Raw genomic sequence first — 23,614 nt, forward strand, 5'->3', positions numbered from 1 at the left:
TCAGTACAATACTGTTGCAAGATTTAATGTTTATTTCCCCAAGACAGCCTAGCCTGCACTCTACTTGGATAAATTTCACAAGCTAGTTTCCGCTGCTTCTAGTTTTAAACTTTAACCATGTTTCTGATGACAAGGAATGCTGCAAAAATACTCTAGTCCAACAAAGAGTTATGATCACAAAATAATCTTTATCCATTCTACAGTGTTTCAGAATTACCAGTTGATTTTAAAACACAAGGTAGATATAGATGCTAATGGTGGCTAATCTGGTATGTTTTATTATAGCAAACTGTTGTTCATGCAACACTTGTGCTCAAAGGGGAAGGCACAGCATTTCCTACAATGAGCCACCTTATAAAGAGTTCATTTTGTACAAATTTGTAACATCACCTTTAATTTAGTGTGCAGAACCTCAAAACTGAGGCATTACTCCAATTATAAAAACACTTGCATCGCTTTTGTGCAAGTTTTAAAAATACAAAGTTCTCTCTAAAGTGGCTCAAAATAGATTGTTCATGGCTGCCTACATCTAAGATAAAAAGAGTCTAAAACAATTGGATTAGGCATATTAAAGGTGTTCAAACCATGACTTGATTTGTACATCTATTCACACCTCTTTTTCGGTCTTTATTCGGCAGTACATATGCACCAAATTCCATTTTTAGAAGTTTCCATATCATTTTCATAGAAAACAAAGTTTGAAAACAAGTAACATTGAAACACAGCACGGTATTCTACCACAACGGAAACATTTGGTTACAGGACTCAACAAAATCTAAAAATGAACTATGCTGTAGATTACCACATGCAAAGGTCTTCATGTTATCTTTGAAAATGAAAAGGATGAGATTTTATTACCACATTTTACTGCTTTCTACTATTATGGTAACTTGTGTACTGCAACACAGTCTATTTGAAGGGAAATGTATGATCTTTTTCATGCAAAAATCTACAAATTAGTTTTGATGATATGGAAAGCTTTTCATAACATCAAACATTCATCTGGTGCAAATGCACAGGGAAGCCTTCCTGAAACTCTGACTTTACAAACAACTAATAAGCCATACAGGAAAGAACTTAAAAGTAACTGAAAGAAAAATAAGAGGGGAAAAAAAAAGAAAAAAGAAACACAGGCTGCAGGAGTAAACCAGAGTCTGCTGCTAAACCGGTCTTGGTTTTGTGTCCAGTGTAAGTTAACACTTATGAACTCATTTTGATGATTTACTAGGTTTTATTATCAGCCCCCTGAAGGCGAATCAAGCTTGCATGCGTTCACATACAGCATCACAACCATACTCTCGTACACACGCCACTCCAGGACTAGGAGTCTGCTTCATGACTGAAGAGCCCCGTATTTGAAACAAGTCTGGCTCCACAGCATCGAGTCCAGACATTCATTCAATGTTGTCCATTCACACGGTGCTTCATAGCAAGGCCTGGGCTCATTCTCCTTGGACTTATATGGGCATCCTATTCTCTTATGCTTACAAGGCTTGATGATGGTAGTACTGCATTTCCCCCCAATTGCTCTAGTAAGTCATTGTTCCTTCTCAGGCACTGAAGATCTTTGACCTGTAGCCCTTTTTCTTTGAACAATCTAAATAAGCATTCAGTGTGAAGTTTTTCATTACATTTTGCCACTCATTCTCACTCGCACCCACTCGCCATCTTGACTTCATTTGGGCTTTTCTGTGATTCCAAATGAAATCTTCACATTTTCTTTCCCGATTTAATGCAGCAGCGGATCCCATGAGCCAAGATTGATGGATCAAACCTTTTTTTTTTTTTATTCAGTGCTGCATTGTACCTAACTTCCAAAATACCACTCTAAAACTGGAACCCTTCTGCTGGTACATTGGCAGATGAATTGAAACCAAATGTTCCGCCTTGTATTGCTTCTGGTACAAGGCTAGGATCTTCATCAATCTGCAAAAGAACAAGAATATAATAAGAAGGAACAGAAAGACAGAATCACTAAAGTGACAAACTCTGTCTCTCCACCTATCCCCTTAATTGCATCAACTTTTCTTTCAACTTTCTCCCCCAACCAGGGAGTGCTATTATGATGAAATAATTTAACCTGAAATGCTTCAGATTTAGCAGATACACTACATGGCACCTGGCACTCTCATTTTAATATGTTTCCACCCTGCAGAATACTGGGAAGTATTCTGTTGGTCACATATCATACTTATTTGTCAGCTTATCAAGTGTCACTGGTCCTAGAAACAGACCAATAATACTGAAAGAGCAAGTTGAAATAGTAGTTTCAGCTTAAGTAGGTAGTATACAGGTTGCTAAATTGGCAATGTATAGTCTTGCTATATACACAGAATCTGAGCTCCTAAGAAGGACCTACTGTTTACATTAAAAAACAGACTAGCATAAAAAAAGGAACCTTAGATGTAGATAATGGTTGCATGCCCTAGTTTAACCATTTCTGCAATAATATGCTTGCCAGATCTGTCTAATCAAGTAGAAAATCTTCACTTCATGATGCAGACTGACATTGCATCTCCTTCATGCGTAGTGAGCATCTTTTATAATTTAAAGTGCACAGAAATTTAATATCTTTGTTTGATTTACACTGCATGTTTAAACTGAAAGTGACATTCCTGATCAGCATGTTTTTACTTTCATTTGATGCACGTGTATCTGCCTCTGATACTACTGGAATATTCAACACATTTTTCTTATTAAGCAGAATCTTGATCTTAGCACTCAAGTCAGCAAGTAGGTTAGCAGATGTGAAATAGCAAACTTAGAAGCTGACAGCTAGAAGAACTACTTGAAGCCCAGTATTTCATTCCCTACAGATAAGGCCTAAATTAGGTATCAGACCTTTAGGCACTTCATCATGAACAACAGAAGATATGCAGCAGGTTCATATAAGGGCTCATTCTTCACTGAATCTGAAGTTTACTAGAAAGTTTTGGAAATCTAACAACAGACTGTGAAACCAAAAGGTTGGTGACAATAATAAACAAAACATGCAGAACCTTAACAGTGCAGAAAGGTGTTAAGATAAACAAGCAACCCACTGAGCAGTGCTCTCCAGTAGCATGGTTGCAGAACATGACATATCCTGAATGGTGATGAGTCAGCCAAGCCTTCAGACTTCAATACCCATTTAAATAGTTTCCTCTATGCTCCTTATCTCACTGAAGGTGACACGTAAGCAAAATCAAGCACAATATCCCTATGTTTATCACATTGTTGAAGAGCACATCCAAACTTTTTAAGCAACTAGTTTGTGCTATGACATTTTAGGTGCCAGTGGACAACTCCATGCTTCTCTTAGACTACACACAGGCAATTTTTTCAGAACCCATAATTATAAGGCACAAGATCAATGCAAGTGAACCAACCTTTCACATAATACACAAAACCAGCTTAAGGCCAGAACAGCTCATGTGCAATGATTATTTCTGCAATCTGTGCAATTGCACCACTCGGGAATACAGATCAGGACAATGCCTATTGCTTTAAACAGATCAAGAATTTCAAGAGCTAGAAAACTCTAATTATTGCCTATAATCAACTATTCAGAAAGGCTGTGACATCAAGTTAAAATCCTACAAGCCCTGAAGTATGTATGTCCTGAAATAATTCTGCAAATTTGGCTTACAAATGTGCAACAGTACCCTAAATGCATATCAGTCAATTAGTAGACTAAAAAATTCTGGTGGAAAACAACCCAACAAATGCCAGGCTTTGGAGCTGCTGTCTCCCTCCTGAATCACATTTATGAAAGAAAACAAGTGATTACAAAAGCAGATGTCAGAACTATAACACACTTACATCATCTGAAGAGAAGAACTGATCAATGATCTCATAAGCCAGCTTGTAGATGTCTTCATTTTCATGATTTTGTAGCTGTTCGATTTTCTCCAGGCCTACACAAAAGATGCAGTCAAATTAAAATATTAAGTTGAAGTAAAACAACCTCCCTCACTCTATTTAAAGTCTCATCATACAAAATCATTAAAAACAAACCCAGATATAAAAGTAAAACTCAATAAGTAGCTGTTAAACCCACTTGACACGCTCAAGCATAGAAGCTTTAGAGACAGGACAAAATGTACTAGAGGTTTTGGAATACACACTACAAGACCAGAAAAGGTCATATAGAAGGCCAGTTCCAACAGTTATGGTGATCCCTTCTCTTTCCACTTGGAGTGGTTAGGCCAATCTTTGGAAATAAGGGCAGAGGAGATGGGGGCACTAAGAAGTGGTTTGTATCCTCAATTCACAGTAGCCACAACCCATGACATTCCAAATCATATGCTCTTGGTGCCATTGCTTACTGATCTGCAGCTTGATTATATACCAACCAGCTCCTGTATACAGTTTTTTGGCAGACGCGAGTGAAGCATGCATCTATGTTTTTAATATTCTGACCAGCAGAGCTTTAGGCACAAACCCCTCTTCTCCCTCTTGCCACTCTCACTGAATTAAGCCTTCTCCCTCTTTCAAGATTTTGTATTTTCAGATTCACTTCATGTTCATGATATCTCAGTTTTTAATTGTGCTCAAACTTAGTATCACTGTTCTTTCATCCTGGAAGATTTTTAGTCAACTTAAACAGCAACCAGCATACAGAAAGTCTGAAAGCCATTAAGAAAATAAAGCTGTATTTCTGCAATTTGTGTGCCTCATTATTTTATTCCTCCCTTAAAAAGAAAAACAACACCCAGACACATGTATGATTAAGGTAAGCAAGTTATCCATACATTTACAGATAATTCATCACGTACACTGCATAACTAGAATAACTGACACCTAATGAACTTGACTGCCATACACCAATTCCTCCATGTTTTATTTGACCATGAACTTAAACAGGCAGAAAAAGATGTTGTTTCTTAAAAAAAAAGGATCTGCTTAAAACATCTGTGCCAACACAGAGCCCACAGCACATACACATGGCAGGAGGCTCAACAAACAATGTTTTTAAAACAGTATAAAAAGAACACGACTTCATACCTCCACACTCTTCAATAAGATTGGCTATGGTTTCTGCTTCATCTTCAGCCATTTTTAATATATTACTTAGTCCATCCAGAACCACTTGCACAACTTGCGCATCTTTTACTGTTAGCAAATTGCAAAAGGGAGGAATTACGTTTTGTTGAATTAAGTATGCCACCTAAGGATAAAAAAAAAGAAAAAGGTAGTGATCTCAACAGTGCGACAGAGACAAAGCACCACAAGCACAAACACAGCCAAATGTAAGGAAGTCAGAACACTCAAAGTTACCCATCAGGATAAAAGCAGTCTGTAGAAGAGGCATTTCATTGTTTTTTTTTTTTTTTATTTATAGCATAGAAGAGTAAACATATGAATTATCTTTAAAATATGTTTTGAAAGGACTACTGCTTAAACAAATAGTAGATACTGTAAATTTCTCAGCAATAGAAAAAAGACTGAACTTCAAGTTTGAATAATGATAATTTTATATTCCGAGTTAACAAGAAAGTATTGTAACATAGTTAACATTTTTATGCAGAAAATGGTAAAAAGATACTAATGCTGAATGATCAAGATCCTTATCAGAGTGTGCAAGCAGTTACTCATAGCTATGAGGCTATCCTAACAGAGGGGCCTCCACCCAACTCCCCACTGATACGGCCATTCCAAAACCAGAACCTAAGTTCACTCCTAAATCTCTTGTGGAAAAGGAAAAAAATGACTTAAGCAAAGAGTAATCTAGACATTCAGAATCCTGCCACAGGATTTATGTCTGGTCATCAGGTTTGACTCACTTGGTCTTTTCTTCCACTGATTGTTAAATTGCTTATTGCCCAAGCAGCTTCTTTCTGAGTACCAAAGTCGCCCTAAAATACAACAGCAAATAGAAATTACATCAGATAAGAACTGGAATTATTATATTCTGTCAAAGCTTTAATTTGCTACTCTTTATTCTGCATGGTAACATCATATCTTTCACTAGAAACTTGCTGCATTGAAGCACTCGTCTCTCACATTCCTTATCAATAGCTGTCATGTTACAGCAAGAAATAAGTGGTGAGTGTCTGTTTTGATAAACATACTATGTGCACTATACGTGGCACACACCATAACTGGCTGCCTCTGAAGTCAGTGAACAAGTTTTCTTACTAAGTTTAAAAAACGGAAAGGTTAGCCCCTAACTCTTTTCACAGAGACCTCACTGAGATCATGATTCTCACAGCCGGTTAGAACTATTCCTAAACAGATATTTGTTCCTTCAGGGAAAACAGTATTTCCTCAGTCTTAACCCCAAGCTCATTCCATCTTCATCTTGACTACAACCAAGGTTGCTGTTTCTGGTTTCTATTGCCATAAAGCAGCACATCTGCATATAGAATGTTGTCATTTCTGAAGTAAAACTCAGAACATACATTCTACAACTACTTTATACATCCATTTATTTTTTGTTGATACAGTTTTAATTGTTAAAAAAAAAGATGGGACATACCTATTCCATTACTTTAACCTTTGGCAAAGCATTGGGAACTACTTCACAGTTCTCCATTCACATGTATTAATTTTATGTATGGGCAAGAATTTCTGCCCCCACTCTTCACAAAGAGGAAAAAAATTAACAAGACTAAAAGGAACTGAGAAGAGGGGGGGGGGGGGATTTGCTTCTTTTCCCAGTACATTCAATATGCATTTTTGTGCAGTTCTTCACAAAATACTATCCAGAACAGTAACACATCTGGCAACATATTAAAAGTGCCCAAAGTTAAGGTTCATCACCCCCCTCTTCTCCATCCCCAAGTTTACAGTTTCATGATGTAAAACATGAAGCAAGAAACTCATTGTCATTTTCCCCACTTAATGAAATGAACTGTTAAATCCTTCTTATCTCACCTTATCTAGAAGATGTATTATCATTGGAACAAGGTTTGCATCTATTACTGCCTGAACTTGCTGCTGATTTCCTGCAGTGATGTTAGATAGAAACCACACTGCTTCCTGGAAAATAAAAGGTTTTGAGAAATTAATTCAAACGGTATTCTGTATTTTATTTCCATCAGCAAGATTTTACATTCACAGAATCATAATCATTGAACAGTTTGGGTTGGAAGGCACCTTTAACACCATCTAAATCCAACCCTCCTGCTATAGGCAGGGACACTTCCCTGTAAGCCAGGTTACTCACAGCCCCATCCATGCTGGCCTTGAATGCTTCCAGGAAGCAGGCATTCACAACCTCAGCAGGCAACCTGTTCCAGTGTCTCACCACACTCACAGCAAAGAATTTCTTCCTAATATCTAGTCTACATCTTCGCTCTTCCAGTTTAAAACCATTTCCCCTCATCCTGTCGCTATCTGCCTTTACAAAAAGTCCCTCCCCACCTTTCCTGTAGGCCACTTTCAGGCAATAGAAGGCCACTATAAGGCTCCCCCAGAGCCTTCTCTTCTCCAGGCTACAGAGCCCCAGCTCTCTCAGTGTGTCCCCACAGGGGAGATGCTCCAGCCCTCTGATCATCTTCATGGCCCTCCTGTGGACCTGCTACAACAGCTCAACTTAATTAGCATGATTTTCTGGACAAAGCTTTCTTTCTAGATGAGATTTAATTTCCTAATTTCTGTACTTAAACATTCAACTGAGTCTCTTGGATCAGATCACAGGATCATTTTCATTAATGAACCTGTTAGAGATTTAAGATGCCTAGGCTTGTCTTGGTGAGCTTGTCTTGGGCTTTAATCATTGGCAATGTTGGAAAGTAGGACCCCAGAATTTAACAACATGCCTCAGATGCACTCCGGAATCAGCACTTCATTATCAGTGCCCCCATTTAAAGCCTTCTCTATACAAGCATGCATGCACACCTCCCCCCCCCCCCCATCCTCCCACCCCATTTGACTCTGTTCCTCACACACAATCCATTCAAAGAGACATCCAATTATCTCTATTTCATCACTTCCAAGAGAGTCAGTTTAATTAAAGTGACATTTCACATATCAATAACCCTAACATTTATGTCAATCACCAAAATTATAAGATAAAGCATTAATTTCATAGGAATTTGTTTAGAAGAATCAGAAAACAACCATTCTTGGTCAGGGACAAGTTTGTAGTTCCTTAAGAGATTTTTCTATGGTTGTTAAATTCAAAAGGGAAAAAAAAAAGTCATCCATTTTGCTGTAAAGCTGGCATTTTGAGTCATTACTCAAATCTCTACCACACTACATTACGTGGATTCCAAAACAACTAAGCCAAATATAAGGGCGGTATCAATCAAACACAAACTCTGCAATTACATACCTTATTAATTTTTTCTTTGGGATGTGTCAGAAGTGCTGGAAAATGTGAAAGGGCTTCACAATTCAGAACTACCTGTGTCTGTTCATCTGTACCAGTGACAATGTTTCCTACCGCTCTCAGCGCAGCAGTCTGAAACAAAACACTTTCAGTTCTTGCAAACAAAACATTTCCTTTAACCAAAAAGAGCAAATATTTTTCTAACTGAGCATATGCTACAGCTTCAAAGAGTTAGAGAGGCAAAGTATGTTATGTAAATGATGTCTCATATAGGAGAAAGTGCTCTATAAAGTTCATCATTGACAGTAAAAAGAAATTAGCTACTTTCTCTAGCACTGCATTTTGAGCAACACTTAAAAAAAGTTAACTGAACTCACTTGCACTTTCACTTCTTGATGACTGAGAAGAGGAACCAAATGAGGGACTATTCCGGAGTCTATCACCATCTGGATCTGTTCATTGCCAGCATCCGTTAGATATGAGAGTGCCCAGACTGTATCTACCAATATCTAATATAAAAAAAACATTCATTTGTAGTTACCACAGAGGTATCATCATTAAAAACAAAGAATTGATGTAACACAAACGAAGTAGGTCCATAACCTACTTTGTTTGACAGACTTAATGCTTTCCAGTCTGTGGAAGTCTGAAATAGTTTAAGTATATTTAAATATTTTGGTAAAGCACTGTTGTCATTAACTTCACCAACTCAGCTGCAACTTCACTAAAGAACAATTCTTAACTCCAATTTCTGTTTAGGCAAAAAGCTGACATAAAATTTTAGGGAAGTTAGTCACTTATTTTACTACCGAAACAACCTGTGTTTGTATTTAGCCTCTGATGTAACAGTAATGTAGTACCTGCTAACATGCTCACATTTTCTTCTCATTTACACAGATTTTTGTTATGGTTTCAAGCTTAAGAGGTAGTCAAAAACCCCTACATTTATGTGTTATCAAATGCTTACAGAAAATCAAGTCAAATCTAATTTTGTATCAGGATGAACTTTCTGAATGGAGAAAAGCTAATTCTCTTCAAGTACATTCAAGTAAAGACTTATAGAGAGAGAAATACAAGGCAAAAATCATAACTGCTGCTTAAAATCAAATATGATAATAAGCTTACCACAGCATGATAGATTTATTCATTTTAAAAAGAGCTACTTAAGTATGGGAAGCTTCAGCTAAAAAGCTATACCAGAACACATAACTATTTCAAAGCGATATTACTTACATTTACATCTGTGTGGTGAATTAAAACACAGAGGGCTGGAAGGATCTAAAGAGAAAAAGAATCATTTCACCGTGATTTTTAAGGCATTCAGATACTCAGCTTTGCTTTAATTACAGAGAGCAATTCAGTCACCTCCTGAATGGTTTCCATTGGCGGAGGAGGATCTTTGTGACGGCACAAGTTGACCATGACCCAAGTAACGTTTCTTAAGAAAGTTATGGGAATAGATGGGCTGATGAAGGACAGCAGTGGTTTCACTACTCCAAGGCTAATAACATAATCTCTACACTGGGGTCCATCACCTGTTAAAAATATCAAGAGAGAATGAAAACAAAGGTCATCCCATTCAATTCACAGAAAGATAACACCACAACACACACCAAATTCCTAATGGTAATCTTGAAGATTCTGTATGAGTGGTCAAGACCAGTTTACATGCGTCCTGTTGTTTGGAAGACAAATCTGTACCACTGGTTCTGCATACATCCAACAAAAGAACAGCTAAATTTGATTCATAATGGCTACTCAATAAATCACATTGGATCCAGTCAATCTTCAGCATCTATGCTTATGAGGGAGTCAGTCTAACTTCCGTACATTTAAAATTCAAACAATTAAAAATGCGTACAAAGTTTAAGGCACAGACACAAGGCTCAACAGCCTGCAGTTTCCCAGGTCTTCCTTTCTCTCTTCCTTGAACAGGAGAGTGAGATTTCTCACTTTCCAGTTACCAGGGACCTTGCCTTACAGCCATGCTTTTTCAAATGTGCTAAGAGTGGCTTGGCAACCACACCAGCCATTCCCTCCAGAACCCCAAGATGCATGTCATCTGGTCCCACAGACACGTACACATGCGGCATCTCGGAACTGCTCCACTCTTACAATAGGATGGATTTTGCTTCCCTAAACCCACTCTTAGAAGTTCAGGGACATACAAGCATACAGTATATTTCAGGCAGTTACAAAATCAAGATTTTCACTGGCTTGCTTCTTAAGACCTGGCATTTCTAAAATGTCAGATGGAAGAAACCTCAGTATGGCAGAAATCATAACTTCAAGCACTACAACTGTAATCTGGATTGTATACCATCTACAAGCACTGGCTAAAGCCTGCATACAAAAAATCAAATTAAAGATTGAATGACCACAACTTATTTACTATTCAATATCACATGTGAGCTCAGGCCGTATTTCAAAACCCAATGCAAAACAGTTTTCATTTTAACAATCTACATGCCTGTTCGACAATAATTCCCCTTTTCCTGCATCTGCAAAGAAAGTATGTATGCATATGCTTTGGGGTGTACACCCTGGATGCATGACAGAAAAAAAACAGGAAAGAGTTAAGAACAGAGCGACTGCCAAGAAAGGCTGTTTACTATATTACAGCTGAACATCTCAACATTCTGACACAAAATGCTACCTAGTTTATTCATTCATTTTCAAAAGGAACTCAGCAATTTTTAGCGGCAGGAGTAACACAAACCTATGATATTGCCTAAAGCCCACACAGCTTGTTCACAAACATTTTGGTGAGGTGAATGCAGCAGTCTCAGAAAAAGTGGTACAGCATCTGAAAAACACAAAGAAAACATCATGCAATCGTTAAGGAAAGCATATCTGAAAAGACAAAATTACTTAACTCAAAGTTTCACGAGACTTTCTTCTCGTGGTTGAGTATTGGTCAAAGCTCAACCAGCTTCCCAGATGATACTGAAGTAAAACTGTGTAACAATTCTTCCTTTATTACTTGTTCTTATTGAGCTTGCAACTCTCAAAATAACCTGACATTTAATTTGCTTTAAGTCTCAAAAATTACCAAAGCTTGTCAGAATTCCAAGCTGAATTACTCTCATTATACACAGAAATCCAGCGCTAACTTTTTTTTTTAACAGAACCAATTGCAGAAGTAGTAACTGTACAGCCAACCTCACCCATTCAAGTTAGCCAACTTAAATCAATAGATTATTGACCAGCAACGTAGTAAGAGGGATGGACATTGATTTGATCTGCTGCAATCTTACACATTGTCCTCCCACCACATCACTACTAGTAGTGAAGTATGCACCAGTTGCTAACCAGAAATCCATCCAGCCATTTAACAGCTAAGATGGTGCTAAGAAATAAGAAATAGGTATACTTTTAAAATATAAAACAAATAACATACAGGCTGCAAGAAGCCTGTAACTGTTTAGCACTAAAAATGAAAAAGAAACAATCTATTTCAATCACTGAAGTGAAACAGTCAGTTACAGAAAATACAAAACATTGACATTTCATTGTTTAAACCACACTGCACATTTGAGAAGCTGCATACTTAATACATCAAATAAAATTCCTAGTAGCACTAAAAAAGTCAATATATGATTGTAATGTTGGGGAAAACACGATCAAGCATAATTCTGTCTTTTCATTTTTAGAAACATTGTATACTTAATGGTATCAGCAGCACCCACTGCAATACGACACTGTTTCTACCCATTAAAGATAATAGCATCTCACGTGTTGTAATTTGTGCAGATTTCTTCCTTGGATTTTAGGCAAAGTCAGTATATTAAATTCCTTCAGGATCTCAGGAAGCTCTGCAGACATTCTACTTAGCTTTTTCTTTATAAAAAAAGAACTTAAGCCACATTTCAAGTACAGAAGATAGACTGCTCTTAACTCAGATTCCAAGTACAAGACAAATTCCTTCCCAAACTTCAGGCTCCTCAAATCACAAAGACTAGTGTTTTTTCTTCAACTCAGTTTAGGAAAAGTTTCATGAGAAGCATTCTCTAGACCTGGTTCACACTTTTCTTCTCTGTTCGCAATTAGATGGGAAATCCCCCCATGGGAGACTTTTTTTTTTTTTTAATTATGTTTGAGAACTGAAAACCAGCAGATATCAACTCTGCTAGAATAGTGTGAGTTCCCAGAAGAGATTACTCACCATCAGGAAACCCAACTGAATTTAAAAATCTGAGAAAATGAAGAACAAAAGCAGATGTGCACTTCAACTGATGCTGCTTGCCAGAGAAGAAGTAGAACTTCTGGCAGGAGACTTCATGGACAGGTCCTTCAGCGACGGGCCTGTGATTGACAACTCAATTTCAACCTGGCTATCGCATGAAAGGACCAACCCTATCACACGTGGAGTGGTGAACATGCTTGAGATACAGAGAAACAGGAGTGTGGATGCGATGCTCTTTACACTATCATTTAAATCTTGTTTTTGTGGAAGCTATGGTGCATGCTTTATCAACCATCAAATAGTACTGGACTTACTAGATTGAACTACGGCCTGTGTTTGTTCAGAAGTTCCAGATGCAATGTTTGTCAAAGCCCACGCAGCTTCAAACTGTAAAGAAGGACTAGAGAAATAAAAAAAATATTGTAACAATGAGTTTTCAATCAGAATGTATAGGCACATTAGCTAAACTCTAGGAATTCCCCCAACAATACTTGGATTTGTAGAAATACTTACTTGTCATCTCTTTCAAGACAGTGCACTAAAATAGGTAATATTCCTGATTTTATTAGATCATCAATTGGTGGATTGCGATCACTGGAAAGCAGTTTTCTGTTTAAGAAAATAAAAAAATACAAAACTCAACAATCAGAATGAGAAGTGAGGACTAGAAAGGGTCACTGAAGGTCATTTAGTCCAACATCCTGCTCAAAGTGCAATTATTGCTAACACTACATCAGGTCAGTCATTAAGGATTTGCTTCTTTAAATCAGTAAGTGCATACCCTCCTTAGTCAAGCTAGAATACACAGTGTCTGAATTCAACTGCATGGTTGAATGAAACAATGAAAACAGTACATGTGAGAGAAGTGTCTTCTTACCTTGCAGCTTGCACAGCACTTAACTGTATACCCTGGTTGTCACTTGAAGCATTCTAAAATAAGAGAAAATTCAGACTTTTCACATTTGTCAACACAATATAGATAATGTGAGAACAACAAATATTTTTTTTTTTTTTTTACCTGTACTATTGCTTCCAAAGAAGTGTTTTGCTAGGAAAAATAGATACAAAAGCAGTTAGAAATTAGCCATCTCTGAAGGAAAAAAAAAAAAAAGATATGGTTTAGAGTTAATTCTTACCACTCTGAAGTCACCATCTATATCAGAATCTTCACAGATATCCTCATGGGGAACATTTCTTCTCTTTAGAAGATGTTCATCTCTTTTGTTCTTAAAAATACGTTAATAAGAAATTAGACTTAGGGGATGTGTGGAGTATTAAGAAATGCTTTTTTAAGCCAGCATCTTAAGCATGTCTTCACTGAGACTATTAAAAATTCCAACACTCAAGAAGTTAGTAACTGCTGCAGAGGGAAGCACACTTTGGAAATCACTTTTTATTAGTAAAAACACCATCTAGTTTTAGCTCTAGCAGTAACTGCACTTCTAGATTCTTTCTGCACTTCTTTCGTACGTACATATATCAATGCTGACACTGCAACTTATCTGTTAGTAATCGTAACAAGACCAGGCCATTCCCTGAAGTTAGATTTTCTGAAGTAATTCAAGCTATAATTAGAGACAAAAGTAAACTTATTTCCAAAAATTCTCAACAGTTGTATCTTCACACACATCCTTGCACTGTTTCACTTGTGTGTTAACCCGCTGCTCTGGGAAAGAAAACAGCTTTCTGTCTACAGACTTTGAAAGGAAAAATCATAGAACAGCCTGGGTTGAAAAGGACCACGATGCTCATCCAGTCCCAACCCCCTGCTATGTGCAGGGTCACCAACCAGCAGACCAGGCTGCCCAGAGCCACATCCAGCCTGGCCTTGAATGCCTGCAGGGATGGGGCATCCACAGCCTCCTTGGGCAACCTGTCCCAGTGCCTCACCACCCTCTGTGTGGAAAACTTCCTCCTAATATCCAACCTAAACCTCCCCTCTCAGTTTAAAACCATCCCCTTTTGACCTTACAAAAAATGGTAAGCCTTAAAAATTGCTGCAGGAACAAGAATTATTCTTCTCCTAAGACTACAAATAAAATTGTATTTATAAATGCATGACTTGTAGTACTGGGAATGGTAACCAGAGCTTTCTTCTAAACCAAGATACCTCCACAGAATTAGTAAAGATTAACAGTTAAAGGATGGTGTTCCCTGTGGACTGTAGAGTCACACACAAGCATTTTATTTATTTAAAAGTAACCAGCATCACCAAATTCCATTCAGTAAAAAAATAATACTAGTTTATCTCACCTTTCTTAACTCTACGACAACTTCATTCCTTTGTCTTCTCATAGTCTGAAAAGAATCAAAACAGAAGTACATTATGATCTGGACCTGGTTTAAGTGATTAAAGTTTTTGCCCAACTATTTTCAACTTCATGCACTTCGAATAGTACTTGTACACACCAGATTTCATCTTCATTATTGAAGCAGAAATCCAACAGGAGATGAAGTAACTGAAGTGAGGAACAAACAAGCACCTTGAAGGGCAATATCAGATGATGCTGTTCGTAAAACATAACAGTACCAAGGCAAGCTAAGAGAAAGTAGACTGGGATTGCCTGATATTTATAACTCTTTCTCAATTCAAGATTGCTTGTTGTTTTTTCCCCCCACTGAAAGAATACCCACATCACCAGAACGCCAAAACCCTGAGCCAGTAGTTGCCACTTCTGTACTCAGCACTGACCTCCCTCCAGGCTTAGGTAAAGGGAACATGAAAGCCATAAAGCCTCAACCATAACAGTTATTTCCCTGCCTTGGGTAACACATTTATGAATAAGTTCAAAATTAAGAGACCTAATAAGGAAAATTGAACTATAATGTGCAAAGCCAAACTATAACTGAAAAAAAATAACATTCAACAAAACCCACATAAAACCCTTCATAAAGTAAGAACAAACATATTCTCCTTATCATGTCCCATTTAGAGTAGTCAGGAAAACTGTAAATATACAGAAATTCATTCACTTGTGAAAGGTATTAACAAAAAGAAAATAGTCTACAGATATTTTATCCTACGCTTCAAAATCTGAATGAGTTAGAACAAAACTGCATTTTTACTGTGAATGAAACATTTCCAGAGAAAGTCTGGAATTCCAGAGCAGGAGGGACTGCTTTAACACTGAATGTGGGGGAAAAAGCAGCCAGGGGAGCTTCTGACCAGCAATAAGGAACAGCTTGGAAGGATTAAAAACTCAACTTTTGGGAATAAGTATTTGTATTGAAAGGAATGGACATTACATCACAATCAAGCTTCCAGCTCTGGGCAAGGCACTGCACCTTCTCGAAGGAAGGAGTTAAAAGGAAAAGAGGGCAAGATGGGATGTGAGTGGAAAAGAAAGTATGGCCTCTTGCACTGCTTTGCAAGCAGAACTTTTCGTTGCTGGAGGGCCAAAAATGCATTTTGTCAGGAGAACAACAGGCAGAGGACAGCAGTGGGGAACACCTGCAGGCCAACAGCTTCCCATTAAATAAAAGGCAAAGCAAAGGAGCATACCTAATGCAGCTGCAGCACATACACCTGCCAGGTAAGAGTCACTACCAAGTACAAAGTGTCCCACACTAAAAGCACCAAAGCCAGCAGTCAGGAGATGTGCAGATTTTAAAGGATGTTAGTTGAACAGGCCAGTCAAAACCACAGTTAATAGAGGAGCTCAGTGCTGCTTACATGCATGGCCTCTTCAACTTTACACCTACAAAAAGTCACATCAGCAACACAAGGCCAGCAGTTAGGACTCCCTGGATACAGATAAGCTCCATTTCCCTATGATGGGCTCTGCACAGGTGGCCATGGGATAGCAGCCCCAGAAGCTCCAGGCCTCGATGTCTTTGGGTGAAGAACTTCTGCTTAACATCCAACCCAAACCTCTCCTTTTTGAGTTTTCTCTCTTGTCCTACAGGGAAAAACTGTTGCTAACCAAGAACAAGATCAACTTCATCGTTTCAAGGAGTGGAAACCTGCACTGCTGGGAAATGAAACTACAAGGGTTTTTAAAAAGCCACATCGTCACAACTAACAGCTCTATGACTTATGACTTGGATGGTAGCACATCCTCATTCAGGAAAAGCACATATGCACACATGTAACAGAAACAGGGAGAAAAGAGTGGAATTAAAACAGATACTCCAAGCAAAAAAGTCTTGGGCACAACTTGTACAAAATTTCTTTACCTGGAAAAAATAAAAATCACATATAATGATCAGGCTTCAAAACCCTGTGAACCCGTCAACACTGCCGGAAAAGGAAAAGGATTCTCCCTCCAGAAAATAAAACCACCCAAAAACAAACAAACAAACAAAACCAACAGAACACTGCCAGCCCCATGGCTTCATTTTCTCTCTGGTTCCGAAGAGCACCCGAAAGCCAGGGACTCACAGAAGCCTCTGCACAAAAGACAAACCACCACTGAAGAGCAGTTGATCAAAGCAGGGCTCCCTCGAGTCACTTCCTATGCAAGCAGTGCTGGGTTGATGAAGAAGCTGCTGTTGGTTCACCCTGTCACTGCTCTGCCTTCCAGGAAAGGAAAACACACAAGAAGGATGAGATGAAGTCAATAAGTTTCACAGTACTATCATCACTGCTGGGAATTAAATAGACTGCTCTGAAAAACTCAGTAACAGCAATGCTCAGATGAACTTGTGTTGTTTGTCAGAAAACATCTCAAAGACAAGAAATCAGGGTGCACTGCTTTCCTTGGCAGATGGCATCATATAGCTGCATTCTCCAGCGTCACCTTTGGCTCTGGAGATCTGATGTGATTGTTGAACTGCTCTGAAGCAGTCTCACCTTGCACTAACACAACCATTAGCAAGCAAGCTCAATTTACAAGTTTCTAGAAACCAACTTCTGAATGCTCCTTCCTTGGCAACTGCTCCATTGCATCACTTCAGTACGAATTCATCTGGCTCTTTCACTCACTGGATCCTGCTCTACATCAGAAATCAAGTCATCAAATCTATTTTCATCAAGCTACCGCTGCTACCCCTTTTTTCAGTATATTTAGCCCCTAACATTTTTATCATAAAGGCTATTTTCTGACCATTAATCACAACTGAGCCCTTCAGCTTATCAGAACAATCTTGTGTGAGCTGCAGGATGCCAATATGTTCATGTTTTCCTCAGCAACAACCAATACAGAAGTGTTCTATGTCCCACACTCAGGGACAGCTCAGAGCCATCAGCCCAGCAGGCACACACACCCAGAACTAACACACCCTCAGCCCTCTTCCACTTCTTTCTCCAATCCATGCTTCTCAAGAACTCAACCCTACCACACACACAGCTGGAGTAGCATGCCTTCCTGCTTTCTTGTTTGCAGTTTAGGGGGTACACTGCCATCATGAAACATTTCATTTGAGCACCTACTTGCAGTCCTACAACAGTAGTGGCTGAGAAGGCTGCTCCACACCCACAGCAGCCAGTCCAGCCCTCACAGCAATGACAAAGGAGTCTCACAGGTATGAAGGAATCACGGAACAACCTGGGTTGAAAAGGACCACGATGATCACCTGGTTTCAACCCCCTGCTACGTGCAGGGTCGCCAACCAGCAGACCAGGCTGCCCAGAGCCACATCCAGCCTGGCCTTGAATGCCTGCAGGGATGGGGTATCCACAGCCTCTTTGGGCAACCTGTTCCAGTGCATCACCACCCTCTGGGTGAAAAACTTCCCCCTAAAAAGGCACTGAACTACAAAAGGAAGGATGAACTCTTTGGAGCTGCATGTAAGCTTACATGTGGATTTGGTAAAAACCCAGAACAGTAACTTAGGCCCTCCTTTATCCATTATTTCCCTCCTATACTAATTCTGATTCACCTGCAGACTGCAGCAGTAAAGTCTGCTCTCACGATCACCCATAAAAAAGCTGCAGGGTTTTAAAGCAAACCATCCCCACGAGGTCCCACCAGAAAAACGCATCTCAGCTCTTTCCACTTCAGAGTTATAATGGCAACTCTCAGCCCAAAGACATAGAAAAAGTAATAAAAAATAAAAAAATAAAAGGCAATGACGCTGCACGTGCTGCCATTCCGGCTTTTTTTTTTTTTTTTTTTTTTTTTCCCTGGAGAAGCTGCGTACGAAACGCTTTATAAAAACGAGTATCTCGGCACGACTTTTAAAACAACAAAGCGTCCGAGCTTCCTCACAGAACTGCAAGTCAGCGTAACGGGACCTATTTTTAAACCAGCTTCCCGGGGAGCGAGATTCCTGCTCTCCTTCAGTTCCCCCGACCACGCGGGGGGGAGAAGGTCGACCAACCCGCCGGCTTCGCCCGGCGCTTCCACAGACAGCTCGCATCCCGCTCCCTCTGAGGGGCAGCGCGGGGTCCCTCGGACGCGCGGGGCGTTCGCCCCGCGCTGCCCCTCAGCGCCTCCTCCCACAACCGCGCAGCCCAACGGCCGCACCCGAGCGCGCAGCGCGGCCTCTCCCTTCCCCTTTCCTCCCGTCCCTCCCTCGCTGGGCGGGCGGCGCAGGCCGCAGCCCCACAGCGGGCCCCTCGTCGGCGGATTAAGGAAAGACGCCACACGCGCTGTTGTGTCTCTTTCCCGCCGCCATAGCCGGGCGGTTCCTCGCGTACCTCCAGGTCGCGGCCTTTGTTCTTGAAGTTCTTCAGCCGTTGGTTGTCCAGTTTCTCGTTGTCGGCCATGGCGGGGGGGAAGGTGGGAGGGAGCGCGGTTGCTGCTCCTCCGCCGCCTCCTCCTCCTTTTTCTCCTCCCGGACCCGTGGCCCCGGAGCTCGAGCACGCAGGAGGCCGCTCTGAGCAGCGGCCGAGTTCTCTCGCCGCGCCGCTGCCGGCCTGCTCGGGGCGGCGCTGCCCCGCTGCCGGGCGCCGAACGTGCCGGGAGCCAGGGACGGCGCGAGAGAGGAGGGGGAGGGGGGAGGGGAAAGAGGGGCAGCCTCGCTCTGGGCCGCCCGGCCGCGCCCGCTGATTGGTCGAGGAGCCCGCGCCCGACGGCCAATGGGAGAGGGGAGGGAGAGGGAGGGAGCTGCGCGACGCCGTGACGCGCGCGATGACGGCGAGCGGGAGGGGGAGGGGAGAGAGAGCGCCTTTCCAGGAGCTTCGGCCGCCGCCATTTTGAGCGGCGGGTCGGGGCGGCGGAGCATGGGGGAGGAGCGGGAGGCGGTCGCTCGGCCGCCTGAGGGGAGCGCCGTCGTTGCTGTAACGCCAGACTTGGCGAAAGTCAATTAAACGCTTCTATAATACAATTCTCCGCCCTGGGGGCTGGTGTGTGTGTGTGTCAGAGAGGGCTGCGGTCTCAGTGAAGGCGGTATCAGCCCTGCTTCCCCGGGCCTCGGCGGTACGCGCAGCTGAGGGGGCAGAGGAGGGAGCGGGGGGCGGGGAGCGGCGGGTGTTGTGGAGCCCCTGCGGAGGCGCGGGTAAGCTCCGGTAGGGGATCGGCGTTGTCTGTGCCGCTGCGTGGTGCAGAGCTGCGGGCCGGGCTCACAGCTGGCAGTGCGTCACACGGGAAGGGGAGCGTTGGCAGCTCAGCTCTTCTGCGGTAGGATCAGCTGCTGTAGCTCGCCGTCAGGTGATGAGAGGCACAGAACCGTGAAGGCTGGAAAAGGCCTCTCAGATCCCCATCTCAGCCCCAGCGCTCCGCGCCCTCTGCCCGCATCCCCTCAGTCCTGAGCTCCGCCGGGGATGGGGATCCCAGCTGTGTCACTGCGTCGCCCGCCTTCTGGAGAAGAAATGTTTCCCAGTACCCAAACTAAACCTCCCCTGGCAGAAATAAAGCCGGTACTGCTCCTATCAATGTTGGTGGACACGAGGTTTCCATAATAATTAAGAGCTTTCAATGTTTGTTAACTCCTTGCTTCCTTCCAGGATGCTTTATAACAAAAATGTCAGCTGTGTGTTGCACAAACTGTTGCAGTTGCAGAAAGTCTTTCCTGAACTTATATTGAGCATAGCAGCAAAGAGAATAATGGTACCGTGAAAATTCACGGCTGTGTTTTGTTTGAACGTAGCTGAGGCTTTCTGTTTACATCAAGTGATGTGGTTCTCTGACTATGTCCTTATTATTTTGGTAAATTAGGAGTATAAAAATACTGTTTATTGGAAACCAAGATCTGATAAGCTACAGCTTCTTGGCAGTGACTTTTCCAGAAATGCAGAAGAACTCTCCCAGTTCTGCAGCTTTTCTGTGACGCAGCTGATCAGATCACAGAAAATTTCTAAGTAGGCAGACAACAAGGATTAAAGGAAAAAAAAACAACAAACAAACACTGGATATTTTGTGAAGAAAAGGCTGTTTTTTTCTTCCTGTCAAGGCTTACTTGGTAATACATGTAAGATTTGGACACAACTTTAACTTCTAACAAAATTATGCTCCAAGTAGTACCTAGTACTTCAGTCTCACTAAATATATGGGCATACCTAGTTGTCTACCAATATGTAAACCATCTTCTTTGAAGCTAGCAACAGTAACTCCTGTATGTTGTTGTCTGGTATACAAGAAAGACATTTTCTTTATGTGTCTATTTGTGTCTTAAGAAGTAATGCACTGTCTTAATGAAAGGATTAGCAGGTAAAATATTTTGCCTTACCAAATTGGAAATCTCTTACATTTGCTATGGCTTTTGTTGTACTGAGTTTATTTTGTAGCTCTGTATTTACATCTGAATGGTTTGAATTAGTTAAAGTGAAACTTTCCTACTTCTGATTTAATTTGCAGGCATGTTTTAAGGCTGCCTCCTCTTGTGGCTGCAGATTGTATTGTATGTTTCACAGAAACGTGCAAAATCCTGTATTTTCTTCATTCTCTGTCATCTTTGAAACTGCCCTAGCTGAACATAGCTACTGCAATCACACAGTTAATGTGATGGAAATAGTTCTATGCTGCCAACCGTGATCTAATGCCTTTGCTGAACTATGTTTTTTTGTTTTTTGGTTGGCTGTTTTGTTTTGTTTTTTTAAACATGATAAGAGAATCCAGAAAGAAATACCTAAAAACAACAGAGGTTAAACTAGCTAAGTATTTTTTTAAGTGAAAATTTGAGGTGAAGCACTATGAATTTTGACTGGTTAATCTGTTTGAACAGTTAACATTTTGCTCCTTCTGAGGAAATTGCACACAGACAGAAGGAAATATAAGGCTTTTCAAAAGTGAAACTGCTTTGGAGCTTTGCATAATAGTATAAGTAAAGATACTGAAAAGTCACTGTTATAGAATGACATGAAATCATTGGTCTCAAAAGATGTCAGGTGCTTTACAGATCTATCATGTTTTTGCTGGTTTTGTGGTGTCCCTTCCTTGGAGGAACAACTGTTGAGTCCCAGGGAAACATTTTTGCAGAGTGGTTTTTATACTGTTGCATCCTTAAAAAGTTTTCTTTGTGAATCAGTATGTTAGTGCACAATTGAGGCTCTGTCTCTGTAGAATGTGGTCACTAATAATGAAATTGGACTCTGTAGTTTGATTTCTGATCATGCCTTAAGATGACAAGGTGAAAAATACACAGTGTCAAGAGCTGGCCCAGAAATTTACAAAAAGGAAGAAAAGTTTTCTCCCATCACTGCTGTTTTCATAGTTAGCCTTTCCTTGTCTTTGCTAACCTAAACAGGCTGACTTATCACCTCTGCCACCTCCCACTGTCGCCACGCTCAGCACTGACTGATTACACAGCATGTAGTTTGGGAAGGATGGAATTGGAAAGCCAGCGCATTCTCTAGCGACCAAAACTGACTCAATGCCCCAACTAGTAACAATGACCTTTCCATGGAATCATCTCTCTCTTAGCGTTACCTCTCGGTTCTTGGAAAAAGATTGACCGAAAGGGGAGCTGAGCAATAGCCGTGTCATTTCATGAGTAACCATTTGAAAATAACTAAGAATCACTCAGTTAGCATTCCTTGGAGAATCTTCCTTCAAACTGACACCTGCCTTAAAATCACAGATCTAACAGATCATTCTGCATGCATGGTTTTCTTGCCATGTACCTTCATATAAAATTCAAGAGCAAGCTTCGCTGTTATTAAATTATGTATGTTCAGAGGAAGACTATCCTTCAGCAGTCTTTGATCTGTATTTCTGATCTGTTATCATCTGAAGAATAATTTACAGTCTGTCTTAAGTGAAGACATAATCAGAGATTAATCAAGTGCATTTTGTTTAACTGCAGTCTGATAAATCTGTTTAGCTCTCAGAGGAACAATTACCAACTTATTTTTGTATTGGTTTGATTTTTACCTCGGATCTGCCGTGCAAATCTCCCAACACGTGGAAGACTTGTTTTGAAGAACAGTTCTCTTCTGAATTCTTGTGATGCTGGTCTGTTTTCTTAACATAAAGCAGAAATTTTGGTCCGTTTGAGTCAAATGAGTTGCTGGAAATCGCTTCTCATAGCCAGTAAACCTATATCTGTAGTGTAAGGAACAAGATATTATGTAAAGCTGAGAAGATTTGTTTTGTGCGTAGAAAAATGTTCACTAATCCTGGGGCTTATGCGCCTTTTCAGACCCAAAATGGAATAGCTAGTATTAATGAAAAAGTAGGATATTTTCTGATAATCTTTTATTTGGTGTGCAAACACAGCTATGTATGTGTTCATTTTACAAGCAGCATTTCTGAGTCTGGAATCCAACTGTGCTTGCTGGATGTTAAAACAGCCATATCAGGTCATACCTGAACTTGAACTGGGATCAGCTGTGAATGCTGCACCAGTTGAGAAAGACATTAAAACAGAACTGGGCTTCACAAAATGGGACTTTATTTTGAAATGGACATCAGTACAAAATATAGCTACGTAAGATTGAATAGGACCCACTCAAGTAAAAAAATGGCTGGTTCAGGCTCTATGAAGCAGCTCAGGTTCTTTTGCACTTGTTTTCACCTGTCCCCAGAGTGCTCTGTTGTAGCTCCTTAACATCAAAAGCTGTTCTAGAGAGAGATGGAGGTGCTGACAGACTTTTTCTGCTGAAGGAGAGGGCAGGTGGAGGCATAATGGTGCCAGAAACAAGTCAGCACACAGCCCTTAGCATGAGCCTGTGCAGACCCTATACCACAGCACTGGGCTGTGAGCAGCACGCACTATGCTTGTATTTCTGGGCTCCCCCTGTGAACTGTGAACAGCCACAGGCTGCTTTAGGGGAACTAAATCAAAATTGCGCTTTTGCAAAAGACAGCACAACTTTTAAGATTAAATCAAAGAGGAAAAATTGATTTCTA

The 23,614-nt window shown here is 40.7% G+C and overlaps 1 protein-coding gene and 1 non-coding gene across 2 annotated transcripts; both read right to left on the reverse strand.

The window, feature by feature from the left end:
- Positions 1–9: 9 nt before the first annotated feature.
- Positions 10–19,300, reverse strand: KPNA4 (karyopherin subunit alpha 4). The gene is made up of 17 exons (XM_031603710.2): positions 19,024–19,300; positions 14,697–14,741; positions 13,580–13,669; positions 13,462–13,491; positions 13,321–13,373; positions 12,957–13,052; positions 12,758–12,843; positions 10,977–11,063; positions 9,623–9,792; positions 9,491–9,535; positions 8,635–8,766; positions 8,261–8,389; positions 6,859–6,963; positions 5,766–5,837; positions 4,987–5,149; positions 3,802–3,896; positions 10–1,926 (listed from the first exon to the last, which is right to left on the reverse strand). Exons 1-17 carry the CDS (start codon positions 19,090–19,092, stop codon positions 1,828–1,830), a joined length of 1,566 nt encoding a protein of 521 aa, XP_031459570.1. The 5' UTR covers positions 19,093–19,300; the 3' UTR covers positions 10–1,827.
- On the reverse strand, positions 7,608–7,921 carry LOC116235550 (small Cajal body-specific RNA 7). The gene has a single exon (XR_004168387.2).
- Positions 19,301–23,614: the final 4,314 nt, after the last annotated feature.

The sequence above is a fragment of the Phasianus colchicus genome, chromosome 10, assembly GCF_987193195.1.
Source record: "Phasianus colchicus chromosome 10, bPhaCol1.hap1.1, whole genome shotgun sequence".
NCBI lineage: Eukaryota > Metazoa > Chordata > Aves > Galliformes > Phasianidae > Phasianus > Phasianus colchicus.